The sequence below is a fragment of the Ruditapes philippinarum genome, unplaced genomic scaffold, assembly GCF_026571515.1.
Source record: "Ruditapes philippinarum isolate M1 unplaced genomic scaffold, ASM2657151v2 ctg2146_1_1_1_1, whole genome shotgun sequence".
Taxonomy (NCBI): domain Eukaryota; kingdom Metazoa; phylum Mollusca; class Bivalvia; order Venerida; family Veneridae; genus Ruditapes; species Ruditapes philippinarum.
In genome coordinates this window covers 1304-16484 of record NW_026859194.1, presented here as the reverse complement: position 1 = coordinate 16484, position 15181 = coordinate 1304, and the positions used below count along the sequence as shown (strand labels likewise).

Sequence of the window (15181 nt, the reverse complement as noted above, 5' to 3'; positions counted from 1 at the left end):
AAAATATGTATATCACTTTAGAGTCTCCGTATACAAAACATGCAGAGCACTTTTTAACATTGAATCTACTTTTCAATTGAAGTCATCACACACACGCACAATTCTATCTCAAAGTCCACGATTTTTTTATAATAAATTTTTCAGACTTATTTCCAATTACAAGTAAACTTACGGTGCAAAAAACACGGTTCCCTTCTGTATTCGCCAGCATCAATGACATAGCACCAAATAATATCCTGCGCGTACGTATCCTTACACATGTTCGAATCATGTAAATGGTATCGTGAAGAATAAAACTTGGTGTTAAAATCACTTTTAGCTTTGGCAGATAGCATTCGCCAATTTTGACAAGATTTACCAGAGTGTGGGGACGCAATTAGGTCTTTCTTCATGTATACACCATTACACACATCTTCCTTGAATTTATCTAGAAAGCATAATAAATTAAAATACAAACATACTTATTAAAAAACATATTCATTATTTGTCTGTCGTGCCTAGTGGAATTATTATATTTGCTTATTAATAACTACTATCTTTCACAAGATGTAACTGGTCGTTCATGGAATTGCTTTATGGAATTGTAAGGCAAAAACGAAACACCAAAAAGTGATATATAATCTAGAAAACGTCTGTCATACTTGAACAACTATAAGTGTGTGACATGTTCCGGTTTGCCGGAAAGACTTACAACGATATGTACAACGATAAGAATAATTATACCATAAGAGGTTATAATTAACGGTCATAGTAACACTTGTAAGACTTGAAAAACATGACAATGCTGAATTCCAGTTGCGAAAAATGTTTCAACATAATTATAAAATATACGCTTTGGGTTCTCCCTGTCCGGTGAAAATGGCTTCTCACAGATGTAAAAATCTGCTATATTATTAAAACAATTTTGAGTCTCCCAAAGTTCCCTGTCGTTAAAATTCTCGAATGAAGTCAAAGTACAATCCCCGGTTGAAGGTTGTCCGTATTTCCTGCAATAGTTAACAGCAAGTCTCAGAGTTAATAACATATTATATATAAGTCTTCCTAGCATGTGGGAAACATAAATTGATACAGTAATTAGCAATGGATATGGTATGCAATACTAAAAAGTTGAAAAACATTTCAGAAAAAACAACGTAAAGATCATTTACATTTAAACAATCACATTTCGTTAAGGTGATATTTGCCACCGTAAGATTATAAAACACTTGAATGAAGCGTTTTATTAATCTGTGCTACATAAGTCGAATTACAATGAATTTGATATCTCCACTTATTAACTTCACAAAAATAAGTGTCAAGCAGAACAGCACTGACAATATAAATATGCTTTTGAGATATGATAGTATATGAATTTAAATACAATTAACCATTTGCATACGAATTTGAATTGTAACATCAATAACTGTAATTATAAGATTCATGTGTAGCATATTATGCACAATTATGCTCAAACTCATAGGATTAAAGTGAAGCAAATCATGGAAATATATGCTCAAATTCATAAAATCAAGTAAGACCAGGCATAAAATCTAGCAAAATAAAAAAGGCTCTTCCATAAGAATATGCCGGATGTGACGTAAATTAGGGGTTGATCGATACTGACTGGGTTTAAATGGGAGCTAATCTAAAGTTTCAATAAATGTATAATAATACGTTTATTTGTTATGTAAAAAATACATATAATTAAATTACGGATCAGGACAATAAATAATCAATTTTTTCAGATTAACGCTATGGAGAAAGTCGTTATGGAGAAAGTTGTCGATTTATCTAAGATATGAAAATCACTGAAATTTCAATCACAAAATTCGTTCTCAAGCTATAGAATAGTGGCAGGGTGAATTATGTAGGACTTGTGATTGTTTTCTCCAGTATTTCTCATAATATCTACCAACTTTAGTGACTTAAGTAAAATTTATCAATACATCAAGTCGTATCAACAATGTTCCTCGTATCTCACAATAACGCCATCCAAAGGCGACAACTTGAATCTAATCTAAATAAAAAATGTCTATATTATACGCATTTTATTGGGTGGTACAGACCTTTTCCATAACCTTTCATTAATATCCACTAGGTAGACACTTGCAAACAGCGCGAAAATGAATGTTACCCTTTTCAAATAGTATATAGATAAACCTTGGCCATTAACTCAGGCTGAATGATATGCGAATCACAAAGTTTCATAGACAAAGCGCGGTAAAAACATTTGATTGGACGGACTGAGGGATGGAGGAAATAACACAAATAATAGGTCTAATTCAATTCCCTGTAATAATATCAGATAAACAGTATTTTGAGTATTTGAGTATTTAGTATATTACCAAGCACTGAAAGTAACGTTGAAGTTGGTAATCCAGATGAAATCCGTCCTTCTTTGTTTGTCCTTAACCCTTTTCAAACCTTATGAAGTGAAAAACATAAAAAAGTTAAATGTATCAGCAAACATATTTTACTTTTGTTTTTGGATGTATTTCAAGGATATAATAATAAGAAATCAAAAAAGTGTTCACATTCTTAATATAATTTAATCCAATAGTGTCTATAGCTTACCATACACGATTTGAAATATGAAGAGAGTACATGTACAAAAAAAAGTTGTGTTGTTACCGTTATACAAAGGTACAATTTTGTGTCCTCTCCTATAAAAGCTTAGTATATGTATTACTGGATCTAAAAAAATCTTATAAAGTGTCTCATTTGAAACGTGTTTGTCACATGGTATTATAAATACACAACGATACAATATATGTATATGGCTAAAAAGACAGGATAGAATGTTCTTTTCTTCAGTCAACTAAGTAAACCATAAGCATAATGTGCACAAGCCCTGTTGTTATAAGTAGAATGCGAAAGATATACTATTAACGAATCACATTCCATAGGAAATAAAGAAGAAATACCAATATGTGCTCTAAGAAATTTCTGTTTATCAGCAGCTTCGTTCTCTTCCGTCCTATTTTGCTGATATACTAGTAACCTACTTCGAAGTAAGTATTGGACGTAATTCATTTCGTTGCGTGATGTAACAGTCACAAGATGTTCATTGCGCTTAATGCATTCAGTGTTAGCTATGTCCCATGAAACCTCTTTAGAAAGTACTGTATAGCACTTTCGGAAATGCCCTGAACAGGCTTTAATATAAATACATTTTACAATTAATGTAACATTTCTTTTTCTCAAAAATTCTTATGCATTATTTATAAAATGGTAGGCTTCCAATATCTTCTTTAAAAATATCCGTTTCAAAAGTATTAAATATGACAGTATTTCTTTTACAGATAAAACAATATAATTCTTTATTTAATTTTACCCATGAAATATGGTGCTTTATCAGTCAAATATGTTTCACATTTGTGAAAAATAAATATGAAATATAAACATGAAAGTGTCAAAATCAAATTTATTTTTATGGATCTTCGCCATTTTGTTAAAAAAAATCTGATAAATAAAAAACACTTTTTGTTGAATTTTGTTTTGAAAACTATTTAGAAATATAGAAAATGGTCTTACAAAGAAAATAAATTCCGAACACCAATTTCTTAAATTCAGTAATTAACACTGTACAGACGTTTAAAGTTGTTTACGTAACGTCACAATATAGCGCCAAACATCGCGTGCGAAACAAGGCGCATCTTTACTACGTGCTGTACAATTGCAATTGCGTAGCAAACAAGGGAATTCGTTACCTTTTTTCTTTGATAATGAAATTAAATAAGAAGGCTTTTTTTTGATTTTCGTGAAATATGTGGAATTTAATCATGTTGAGTAAAAATATATTCCATATTTCATGCAAACGAAAAAATATCCTCTTAGTATTAATTGTAAATTACAAAAAAAGTATTACCATACACGCCTGATGATCCATATTCTTCTTCGTCATCTGTGTACCTTTGAAGAGAATGGTCTGATATTCTATACTGTATCCGAAATCCTTCATCTTGCCCCTTGACTGCTCCAGCATCAAGTCGTACTCCATGCAAAACTCGAAAATGTATATAAATCTCTGAACTTTTTGATTTGTATGTTTCTGGCGGTGGAAATGTTGAACAAAACTCATGCTCTCCATCAGCATCCTTGATAGCAAATCCTGTTCTAAAAATTGCTTTCTCTGCATCTAACAAGATCAATAGGAAAGTGTAGCATTGAATCAACGAATCCCCATACAAAACGCATGAACATAGGCAATGATCCCAGCCACAGGATACAAGACAGAACAGGGGCCCAGGCAAGTCACGGATGAAGTGTCAAAATAAGAATTCTTAGAAAACAACAAGGTCACCAGACAAGAATATTGCTTAAAAGGGCTACAAAAATCATGGGTGGATTGAGACAAAGGGACGGGGAACTTGAAGGGGGATACAAAACTGAAAAAGTAATTAAAAAGGAATGATACTTACCGTAGAAAACAAAAACCAAAAAGGAAACAAAACAGATATACTTGTAAAATAAATTTGAAAACGATCTAAAAAATGAATCTGTGTTGTATTTTCCATACTTTTCTACAGAGGATGAGCAAAAATGAATATCAGAGCAATTTAACTAGAAAGTTAAAAATTATCCTGTAAAATTTATTTTAGAAACCATCCTCTACATTTTATTTTGTAATGGCAAGAAATATTTTTATTTGATAACTATCCTGAAAGTTGTATTAAAGAATGGCAAGAACGATCCTTAACATTTGATTTTAGAATGGCCAATTTTATTGTTTATTTTAAAATGACCAATGATTTTTTTTTATTTTCAGTCCTTCCCTGTAAATTTTATATGGATTCAAACCGATTTTAGACGGCCTTTGGCCGTAAAACACTCACTTATTTTAGTATTCCCTGATCTTTTGAATATGCATATGTTTGTTACAGAGTCGTTTCAATACGGCGAGAGCAAACTGTACTCGTTTAAAGTTAATGTCAATGCCGATTTGATAATTTTATCAAGTTATTTTTCAATTAAGTTCAAAAAGCTTCAGATAATGGCTTTTGTGTCACCTTAATGTGCTTTCGTAATATACTTTCATATGTTGATGATAGAAAACGAAGAAGAAAAAAAATACAGGCAAGTGACAGGTATTGTAAAAGGAAAAACTGATTTTCTCGATAGGTTATCTAATAGTAAAGATAACTGTTACCTTGACGAAGGGTTTTTATTATTCTCTTCTGTGCTGGAAATTTCAACATACAGAGACAGCAAATTAATACAGTTATAAAACACAAAGACAAAAGTTTCACATTGTCAGAATAATCATACATTTTATCTGTAGATATATATTTTTTCACAACAAGTTAATGTCTTTCTACAGCGATACACGAATGTGTCGTGGAACTATCATATTTCAATACACAGTTATTTTCAAACATTTTGCCGTTCGCATTTGCGGTGTATAAACTCTTTCTGCATGTAAATGTCAAATCGTTATACTTGCGAATATTTTTTTATTTTTCATGCGATGGGGGAAATTGACATCGGTTAAGGGAAATATAGTAAACAAAATCAACAAGGGATGGCGGCTTCAATGAACGCAAACTGCGACCCTGTAACAGATCCAGTAGCAAGGAGCCCAGGAGGACCCCAAACAAAAACAGGACATAGCACGGACATGCTAATCACTTAAAAAGAAATAACAGTAACCGACAAGCAAATAAAAGAAAACAATTAATTGATAAAAGACCTACAAAGTAAAGGAGGGAAAGGGATACGAGATTTGGGGAAGGTGAAGGCCAAATTAAAAAAAAATCTAGGGGCATATCGGAAGGCACACTTAATGTGTGAAGCGTTTTACAGAAGAGAATAATGTTGTTTTGACGGGAGTTTTGTTGTTTTTCTAAAGTTAGTTGAATTTAATTGTGGTTAGCTTAATTGGTTAGGGTTCATTGGTTGCAATTAGTTGTTCTGGTTGTTGTAATATACTTGGTTGTTCGAGGCCAATTTTGATCCCTTCGCCATTTATTTGAATTAACTTCGTAGACAAACACTAGAAGATGTTTTATGCCAAATATCTAATCTATAGTGTTTTTGAATTGTCGCAAGAAGATTTTAAAGTCTTTACTATAAACATATAATAAAGAATATCATTGACCCCCTTGGGCGGGCTAATTTTGACCCAAGCGCTTTTATTTGAACAATCTTGATAGACATCTACAAGTAAGAAGATGTGTCATGCCAAATATCTAAGCTCTACCTTTTTTGGATTTTCACAAGATGATTATAAAATTTTACTATATGCATTTCTGGAAGAATCAATGACCCAAGGTCGAGTCCAATTTTGACGTTAGGGCTTTTATTTTAAATTTTGACGCTAGGACTTATTTTTTAACAAACTTGAAAGACATCTACTAGAAGATGTTTTATGCCAAATACCTAAGCTCTACCTCTTTTTTTGTATTGTCACAAGAAGATTTGTTTTTTAGGTTTTACTATACACATATAAGGAATAACAATAACCCCATGGGGCGGGGCCAATTTTGACCCTAAGGCTTTTATTTGGACAATCTTGGTAAACATCCACTAGAAGATGTTTCATGCCAAATATGTTATCTATAGTGCTTTCGGATTGTCGAAAACAGATTTTGTAAGTTATTTCTATATACATTAAAGGAAAATTAATTACACCCTGAGGCGGGGTAATTTTTGATCCTAGGCCTTTTATTTGAACAAACTTAGTAGACATTTACTAGAAGATGTTTCACGCCAAATATATAAGCTCTTTTGGATTTTCACAAGAACATTTTTAAGCTTTTACTATATACATGTAAGGAAAATCAATAACCCCTGGGGCGGGGCCAATTTTGACCCTATGGCTTTTATTTGAACAAACTTGGTTGGTAGATGACAGCTAGAAGATGTTTCATACCAAATATCTAGCTTTTGCTCTTTTGGTTTTTTACAGGAAATAGTTTCTTTTCAAGTTTGTTTTAAGATATTTAGTAAAGCAATGTTTCGGTTGTCAGGGCAACCAGAGTTCTCTATCGAATTTTATTCTTTGAACAACTTTGGTAGAGCGTCATGCAAGGAACATCTGTGCAAAAAATCAACAAATTTTGCCAAGTGGTTTAAGAGAAAAAGTTGTTGACACACGCACGCACGGACGGACATTGGACGACGGACAATGGACCATCACAAAAGCTTACCTTGAGGACATTGTCCTCAGGTGAGCTACAATACTTAAAAATTGTGTTAAATGAACAATTACATGCTAGTTTTCCACAAGGTTTATTTCAATTTTAGTCAGGCGGTGGTGCTCAGCCTTAATATCTTGGAAATTACTGCCTCCTTGAATTATGTATGTCCCTTTTAGCAGCAAGTCAGTCATTTATTTCCCTCAAAAAGCTAGGGCAATTTTTGAAGAAATCAGATGTGTTGGTTATTCTGATATAAAGTAGATGTATTTTTACTTAAAGATTGGAGAAATGGTATTTGGCACGTTTTATTCATTTGTTCTTGTAAGTTCCAATGCCAATAAATTAAGCATTGATTTTTAATGGAAACAGGTGCAGATATATTAAGATATTTAGATCAATTTTGTATTATTTCTAAGTGTATGCATTCAAGATAGCATCATACATTTTCGCCTTTCAGTTGTTTCTAGAAACCACTGTTTCTATTTGGTAAGCACTGGTGTTTGTAATTTACAGTAACTTGAGTACAAACAGTTAAATTCACAGTGTGAGTGACTGGGGTATTTGCAGAGAGTTTGATTCACAATTGGTATGTTCTTTTATGTTCATATAGGTTATTGATTTTATATTTTGAAACTAAATGTACAATATGTACTATTCTCGTTTATTGTTACGTAAACGGTAAAATGGTCATTTGATGTGGGTACAATATTATGATAATGAATTTAAATTTGCATTTTATATCCACATAATTCATATAAGATAGATATAGTTCATGCACTATTTCTTTTCACATATCTGTTGATGGAATGGATTACTGATATTAAGGAAATTGTAATGCATGTATAATACCATATATTTAATTATAACATGGAATTTTTAATATTTGCACTTTCAGGGTTTTATGTTGGTGACGTGTTATATTGTGTTGTAACATTACATTGAAATGAACGTGTGTTTCATTGGTATAACATGGCATTGTGTGAAATGCTCACTTCAAACTAAAAGCAAACCAGTAAACCTCAAGTTCTCTTTAAAGACAATGTAACACATGCAATAAATATTGTTTTGTTTACATCCTTATAGGAAATGTTCATCTTCATTCTTAATTTGTTGTGTTCTTTAAGGCCCTGGTCTACTATTTTGTGCGTGTGCTGTTGTTGTTGTTTAGTGTGTGCGTTTTTGTTTTGTTGTTGTTTTTTTCGGGGGTGGGGGATTGTTTTATTTTTTTTATTTTTCATGCCAAAGCTTTTATCTAGGCACCAGTTGTTGATGGGCATAATTCGCAGACGAAATATATTAGAAACGAAAAACCGTGATCACTTAATTTCTTCGCATTATTTCTAAATTCTAAAATCGGTCATATTGAGAAAGAAAAACAACAAAAGAATGTCTAAATCAAATAAACTGAAAATGTTGCAGACTCGATTTGATTGAGACTGCTCACGGACGGAACTGGAATGTGCGACATACTGTTCACAGACACTAGCACCGAATTAAGCGTCATTCAATAGTGAATCATGAAAATAGATAATGAAATTTGAAATTTAGAAACAGCCACAGTCTACAAACAAAACGTGTGTGTTTTGAACAGCACAAAGATCTTAATAATCGAACAAAGCCTATTACCTATTACATATATTTTCGACCTCTGTCAATCAAAAGATAATTTCAAACGTTTAGTTGTTTTACGAATTTACTTACCGTGATCGTAATAACACGGTGTGTTAAAATCAATGAAGGTAAGTTCAATGCTTTGATGTTCCCCGGCTTTAATTGTAAACATTTCTTCGAAATTTTGATTAAGATTTAAATACGACAGGGATGTAAGGAACATAACTGGTTCTTTGCAAAGTTCCTTTCTTCTTTTGAAATGTCTTTTCGAATGTTCAAGTAAATCGAGTTCAAAGCAGGCTGGAGTTTCTGGAAGGAAAGGAAAAAGTCCATGACAACCATGTTATTGACGACAGTCTGAAACAGTTACTTCCAGAGTATTTGAAATTAAATATGGAACAAAACTGATGTAGGATAATTGCTAAGTTCTAGATAAACATTTCTGAAACAAAAATATTTTGAAAGTGTACATTTACGATGTTATTTTGGTTAAATACATTATAGTTTGTAATTACATGTAACCAAAAAATATGATAAACAAGATCAACAAGAAAAGGCGGCGTTCACTGAACGCAACCAACACACGACCCAGCAACAACAACCAGTGGCAAAGAGCCCAGGCGGACCCCAAACAAAAACAGGACAGGGCACAAGACAGAGCACGCAGTCTTATCACTAAAATGATAATAAATATGTAACTGACAGAGCACGGACAGGTCAATCACTAAAACGATAATTAATTTGTAACTTATAAAGAATTCAAAGATAAAAAAATGATTGAATAATAGGAAATAATTTGTAGGTGATAAGGAACTCAAAGAAAAAACAAATATATGATTGAATAAAACGCCCGCGAAGTCAAAGGGCACAGGAGACCCGGGAAATGGGTGGTTAGTTAAAGAAATAAGACTAGGGGCAAAGGAGAAGTTACTAACCATAGACGAGAAAACAACAAGGAACACAGGCAAAAATATCACCAAAACAGTATGAAATAACATAGACATACATCTGAGGAACACAGTGGGGCGCCGCAATTGAACGGTCAGCAGTACAAGTACTGCTGGGGAATTCAAACCGGTTAATGGTGCACCAAGCCCCACCATGTTCCTATGAACGTGACAGTGTAAATAAAATGAATCACCGCCAAGTGAAATTCTAAAAGTTGTTATGGTTACATAAGGTTAAATAAGTTTAACATCAAAATGTATAAACACATAAAAGTAAACCCAATGACCATTACAAAAGTACACAAGTTCATTGAGTTTTCTAATCATATTAAAAGCAATGTGACTCTCCTTTTATTATAACCATTAAATTTACAAAATATGGGACCAACAAAGCTTTCTAACATTGAATGTATATTAACTATTTCAGACAATAATGTTAAAGATCAAAGTATATTTGTGGGGCGCTTTCATGGTAATTCTGTTTTATCCGTCACAATTAAATATTATATCAAAGGATACGTCAGTTCAAATATCTTGCTTGTTTAAAAGAAGACTAGGTGTCTTTAATAACACTCGATTTGTTTTTATAAAAATGCTTTAATACGATCTTTATATAAAGAGGTTCAGTCATGTGAAATAAAAATGACAAAGGTGCTACTAAATAAGGTTGTATTCATTACAATGACAAAGTCTTTGTGAAAACCAAAGTTGCGCCAAGTAATTGCGAAATGTGAAAGTCTTTTGACTGCACTGTTGAGAATAATACTTACACTAAACGAACATATTCCTTCCTTTTGATCCGTTATAAAACAAGAGACATAATTACAAAGCATCGATGAAATGGCACTTCTATATAATATACCACGGAGTTACATGATTTCAGACAGAAAATGTCAAAATAAATTTTTGAAAGCCTGTCATTTTTCAGCATAAATAAAAACAATTATAGAGTAAAAACAACAAAGCTTATATTTCAAATAATGACTGATGTATTTTAACTTGAATAATATATATATATATATGTTAATGTACCTTCAGCGGTAACAATTGCCCGGAATTTGATTGTAGGTGACAATATCGATTTGGAAATAGTTGATAAAAACAACAGATTTTTGTTTGTTTCTATTACAAATACTTCTTCGTTAAAAAGCTCATCTATGGCGAATCTGCTGTTGCTTTCTTGTGATGTTTTAACAATAAGTGCACACTGCTTGAATAAAAATATCATGTAGCAATCTCAAATATATATAACTACCTGCAAAAACAACATTTGTGTAAATGTATCTAATAATTCTATGAAGTGTTCGTTTAGTGTTGTAATGAGGAAGTGTCGCGTTTAAATTTAACGGAATCATTATGAGACAAATTAGAAAAAGTAATTTTAGAAGTAGATTTTTAAATCAATTAAATTGTTTTTACTATTGCAGGTATCGTCCATTATACTAAAATTGTTTTCTTAAAAACATATAATTTAAAACTGTAGACACATTATTTAAAATGACCACTCCCTAAATTAATAGCGTAAAAATAGTAAAATATCGAATAAAAATGTTTCTTGCAAATTTGGCACAAAACACTATCACAGACATTGCTGTGTTTTTGTTTGTTTTTCTTTTGTTTCTTTGGATTTTTCTATTGTTTAAATGTTGTTGAACATACTTATTAAGATTCAATTTTATAAGTATAAGATAGATATAATGTGATTGTCATGCATACCTCAGATAATGTTAGGTTAGTGAAAACTAGTTTAGCAAACTGACGTGGCTCAAAATTTACAATCCATTGTATATCTCTATCCAATATTGTTTTAAAGGGGTAACCTAATGACGCTATTATGGAGTCTGTATGAATGTACTGTACGTTTCCAAAAAACGATCCATCCGAGTTGTTCGCTTTCGGAAACACCATCAGATGTACTGTGTTGACAAGAAAACATAACACAATGTTCTTAATTTTCTGCTAAATAAAATATTATAAGTTGTCTTAACAAAGGCGGGTTATATGGTGGATTTCTCGTGACTTTGAAAGTATCAATTATCGAGTGGGACATTTGAATGTTTTATTATTTGAAAAAAGTACAATGAAGGTAAAAACTGTAAAATCGGGAACAAAATGCAAAGTCTTTGTGTGAAGATAGTTTCAAATACTAAAAAATCATTATTATTCGTGGGGCACGAATTTTCGTGGTTTTCGTGGGTAGGTCAATCCACGAATTTAAGATCCGACGAACTTTTATCCCAACAAATACTTCTTTCCCTGTCTCTGTTCTATATATCACAAACATGCGTCGGCTCTTTCCCGGCCTATATTTCGTTAAATGGATGTAGTACAGACAGATAACCAGGTTAGTGACATATTAAATCCGTTTGCAATATTTAAGAAACTTGAAAGAAATTCGATTATATGTCTTGAATTTACTGTCACAAAAGTCGCATATACATACTTGATCGTTGTAGTCTACTAAGACTTGATTTTGTTAACAAGAATACTTGACATAATCGAGTAAATATGGGAACCCAGGCAGTGCAATAATTAGCGCTAATGTCAGTTTGCTCTTATTAATTTAAAAAAAAAAGACTTTGATATTAATGTCGTAAGTACACAAAACTATAAAAAAAATACGATCGCTAAAACAGATTTATTGTACTTTCCTTTGTCGTTTTTAAATGATCCAGTTTATATGAATTTTAATCGGTATTTGTGCGAATGCTATTCCGTAAACATCAAAGACGCCACCGACTTTTACAAGATCCACATATACTCGTGTTATTTACCGAGAATAATTTATATGCATGTAAATTTACACAGTCGCTGTGTTACTGTCAAATATGTTAAGACCAATTCAGGGTGTAAATTTTTAAACTCGCTAGTTAAAACGTGCCAGGTGTCGTATAAATTATGCGATGTTTACATCGGACCTTCATTAAGCATTAACTACACACACTCGGCGAATTACAGGGGCAGTGTGTCCAATGGAGGTGCATATCATGTCACATAAATGTGTTAATTGCAGTCAATTATCGGCAGTAACTGTGCTATATTCAATCATTTTCTTTTGGTTTGTCCCAAACACACAGAAATTAGGAATAAATATTTAAAACATTATTACTGTAGATGGCCTTCATTAAGAAAATTTGAAAATTTATTATTAACAAAGTCATCTAAAGAATTAATTGGTTTAGGCAAATATGTTTATTTTGCATCGTGTAATAGACAGAGAAATTAAATTCTTTTATACTTCCCGTGCTAACTTTTATGTACTTTTTATATTTGAACTTGTATCACTGTTAACATTATATATACTTTATGGCTATAATGTTGTTATAACATTTATGCAAATAAAATGTTGTTGTTGTTGTTATATTAAAGTTATGCCCAGATCTCAGGCAAGGATTAAATTTATTGACAACCGCTGTGTGACAAGTAAAGATAATTATGTACATGTTGTAAGTAAAAATGTTCGGCGATTAAGTTTAAGATTACTTTGCATTAGGTTACTGAATTTTTTTTTTAACAAGAAAACTAAAATCCACGAATTTAAGAACCCACGAAAATGCCCGTTTTGATAAAACCACGAAATTTCATGCCCACGAATATAAGTGAATTCGCAGTAATGACGTTTCCCATTACTTTGTTGGTGTTGACCTAGTCATGGCAAAAATGAATTAAAAAAAACAAATACGAAAATATTCACGTACCATAGTTGTGTAGTTTTGCAAACCATTGATGACCCTTGGCTATCATAGATTTTTCCCATTTTCCCAAAAGTTGATACATTGATGCTGAAAAAAGTCCATTTTCTTTATATTGGGAAAAACACACAATTATGTTAATAAAAAGGGCGTTAATTTCAACACTTAATTTCCAAAATATGAATTCCCCAATCGCAAATTCTTTTTTAAGGGGAAGCGTTCGTAAAGCATGTTAGTCAGTATACCTTTTTAAAATTGATCATTTCTCCGACAAAAATGTTATTAAAAATATAGATAGGGTGGTGGACAGACTCGTTTAACGGGGGGAACCGGTTTAATGAAAATGCCTAAAATTTTCAAGTATTTGCTTTTTTAAATTTTTCAATATGCTGCTTATAGGGGATCAACAGCGTAAAGGGGATTTCATAACCAATGTACGAAAAAAAGCGAAATTTATTATCACCAATCAAAAAATCATGAAGGTAAAAAAGAAATTTTTATCTTCACATAAAACGTGAATTTTAAAAGTATTTAAAAAACCACCCTGTAAATCGTGCGTATCTTCGTTCATTCCCTTTCCCGAAATAATACAATTTACAAATTTTTAAAAGAAAAACTCCCTTCATTTTATAATTTTTTCTTTTTACTTTTAAATTTTCAGCCGAACAATTTAAAAGAAAAGACATCTGGGATTTTTTTGTTTAAATTTTTAAAGTCCCTTTTTTGAATTTAAACGAATGTTTTTTTGATTGGGTTCGGAAAAGAAAAACATTTTAAATTAGGATGTGAAATTTAAGACGAGGGGGCCTTTAAAAATTTTCCCTGAAAAAAAAAAAATTTTAAGGTTTTTTATTTGTTTTTCTTGTTTTCTTGTGTATTTTTAAAACCAGTGAAATTTAAAAACAAATAAAAACCAAATGGGACTCCCTCTTATTTTCCCCAAAAAGCGTGAAAACTGCGAAAATAAATAAATTAATAATTTTTAATTTATAAATTTAATTTTTCCCCCGGGAAGAGATTTTTTTAAACCCCTTGGGGTTTCTTTTAATCAAAAAGAAATTAAAAAGGGAAATTTTAAATTTTGTTCTGTCACTTTTGGTACCTGGGTACCCCAAAATGTTTTATGTTAAAAAATTTAATTCAACGTGTATAACTTTTTTCGGATATTTTTTATTGCCAAAAAATATCTGCGCCTATTTTTTGTCCCGTATTAAATTTTAAAGTTTTTGGGTTTTGGGCCCCAAAAAAACCGGGTTTTAAATTTTAAACCTATTCCTGAAAATTTTGGGAACTAAAAAAAAATTACCAAGAAACAGCCAAAAATAAATCAACATATTTTGAACGAGCATGTTTTTAAAAATTGAACAGATGGATTTGAAAATTTTAAATTATTTTAGGGGGTTTTCATAGTTCCCGCTTTGGGAGTTGGAACATTTTTTAAAATTTGGGTTGTTTTAAAATTTAAAAACAAAAACAGAAAGGGGAAAAAAGGCTTTTTAAATTTTAAAAAAAGGTTCAGAAAAGATAGAGGTTAGATTTTGGGATAATGTTTGCCAAAAATCAAAAATGGCGAAGGATAAAACTTAGGATTTCTTTTTTTTTCTGAAATTTGTTTTAAAGGGTTTATTTTATGTTTTTAAAATTTTTAAGATTTTATTGCTTATTTCCCACAACGAATTTACCTTTGGTCCTTTAAAAGTGTGTTCGCCCTTACTCTTTGGCCAAAAATAGAAAAAAAATCCCCGCCCATTTTTCCAACCCTTTTGGAAAAAAAAATACCGTTTTCCCTTTTATTGTTCTTAAAGGGGAAAAA

At 31.6% G+C, this 15181-nt stretch overlaps 1 protein-coding gene across 2 annotated transcripts; it reads right to left on the bottom strand.

Annotated features, from left to right (window-relative positions):
• Positions 1 to 65: 65 nt before the first annotated feature.
• Positions 66 to 13432, bottom strand: LOC132755562 (uncharacterized). Of its 2 annotated transcripts, none has more exons than XM_060746448.1 (9): positions 13375 to 13432; positions 11393 to 11592; positions 10709 to 10886; positions 8820 to 9038; positions 3848 to 4117; positions 2904 to 3134; positions 2325 to 2403; positions 832 to 986; positions 66 to 427 (listed from the first exon to the last, which is right to left on the bottom strand). In XM_060746448.1, exons 1-9 carry the CDS (start codon positions 13418 to 13420, stop codon positions 147 to 149), a joined length of 1659 nt encoding a protein of 552 aa, XP_060602431.1. In that variant the 5' UTR covers positions 13421 to 13432; the 3' UTR covers positions 66 to 146. The 2 variants fall into 2 exon arrangements, with proteins under 2 accessions (XP_060602431.1, XP_060602432.1); XM_060746449.1 differs by having other exon boundaries at positions 10709 to 10883.
• Between the last annotated feature and the right edge of the window lie 1749 nt (positions 13433 to 15181).

Bases quoted from the DNA above. Each gene is read 5' to 3' on its own strand.
- LOC132755562 (XM_060746448.1), bottom strand. From the start codon at position 13,420: ATGATAGCCAAGGGTCATCAATGGTTTGCAAAACTACACAACTATG. The intron at 11,593-13,374 runs GTACGTGAATAT...TTGTCAACACAG, and splicing joins TGCAAAACTACACAACTATG to TACATCTGATGGTGTTTCCG. The intron at 10,887-11,392 runs GTATGCATGACA...TTTTTATTCAAG, and splicing joins CTAACCTAACATTATCTGAG to CAGTGTGCACTTATTGTTAA.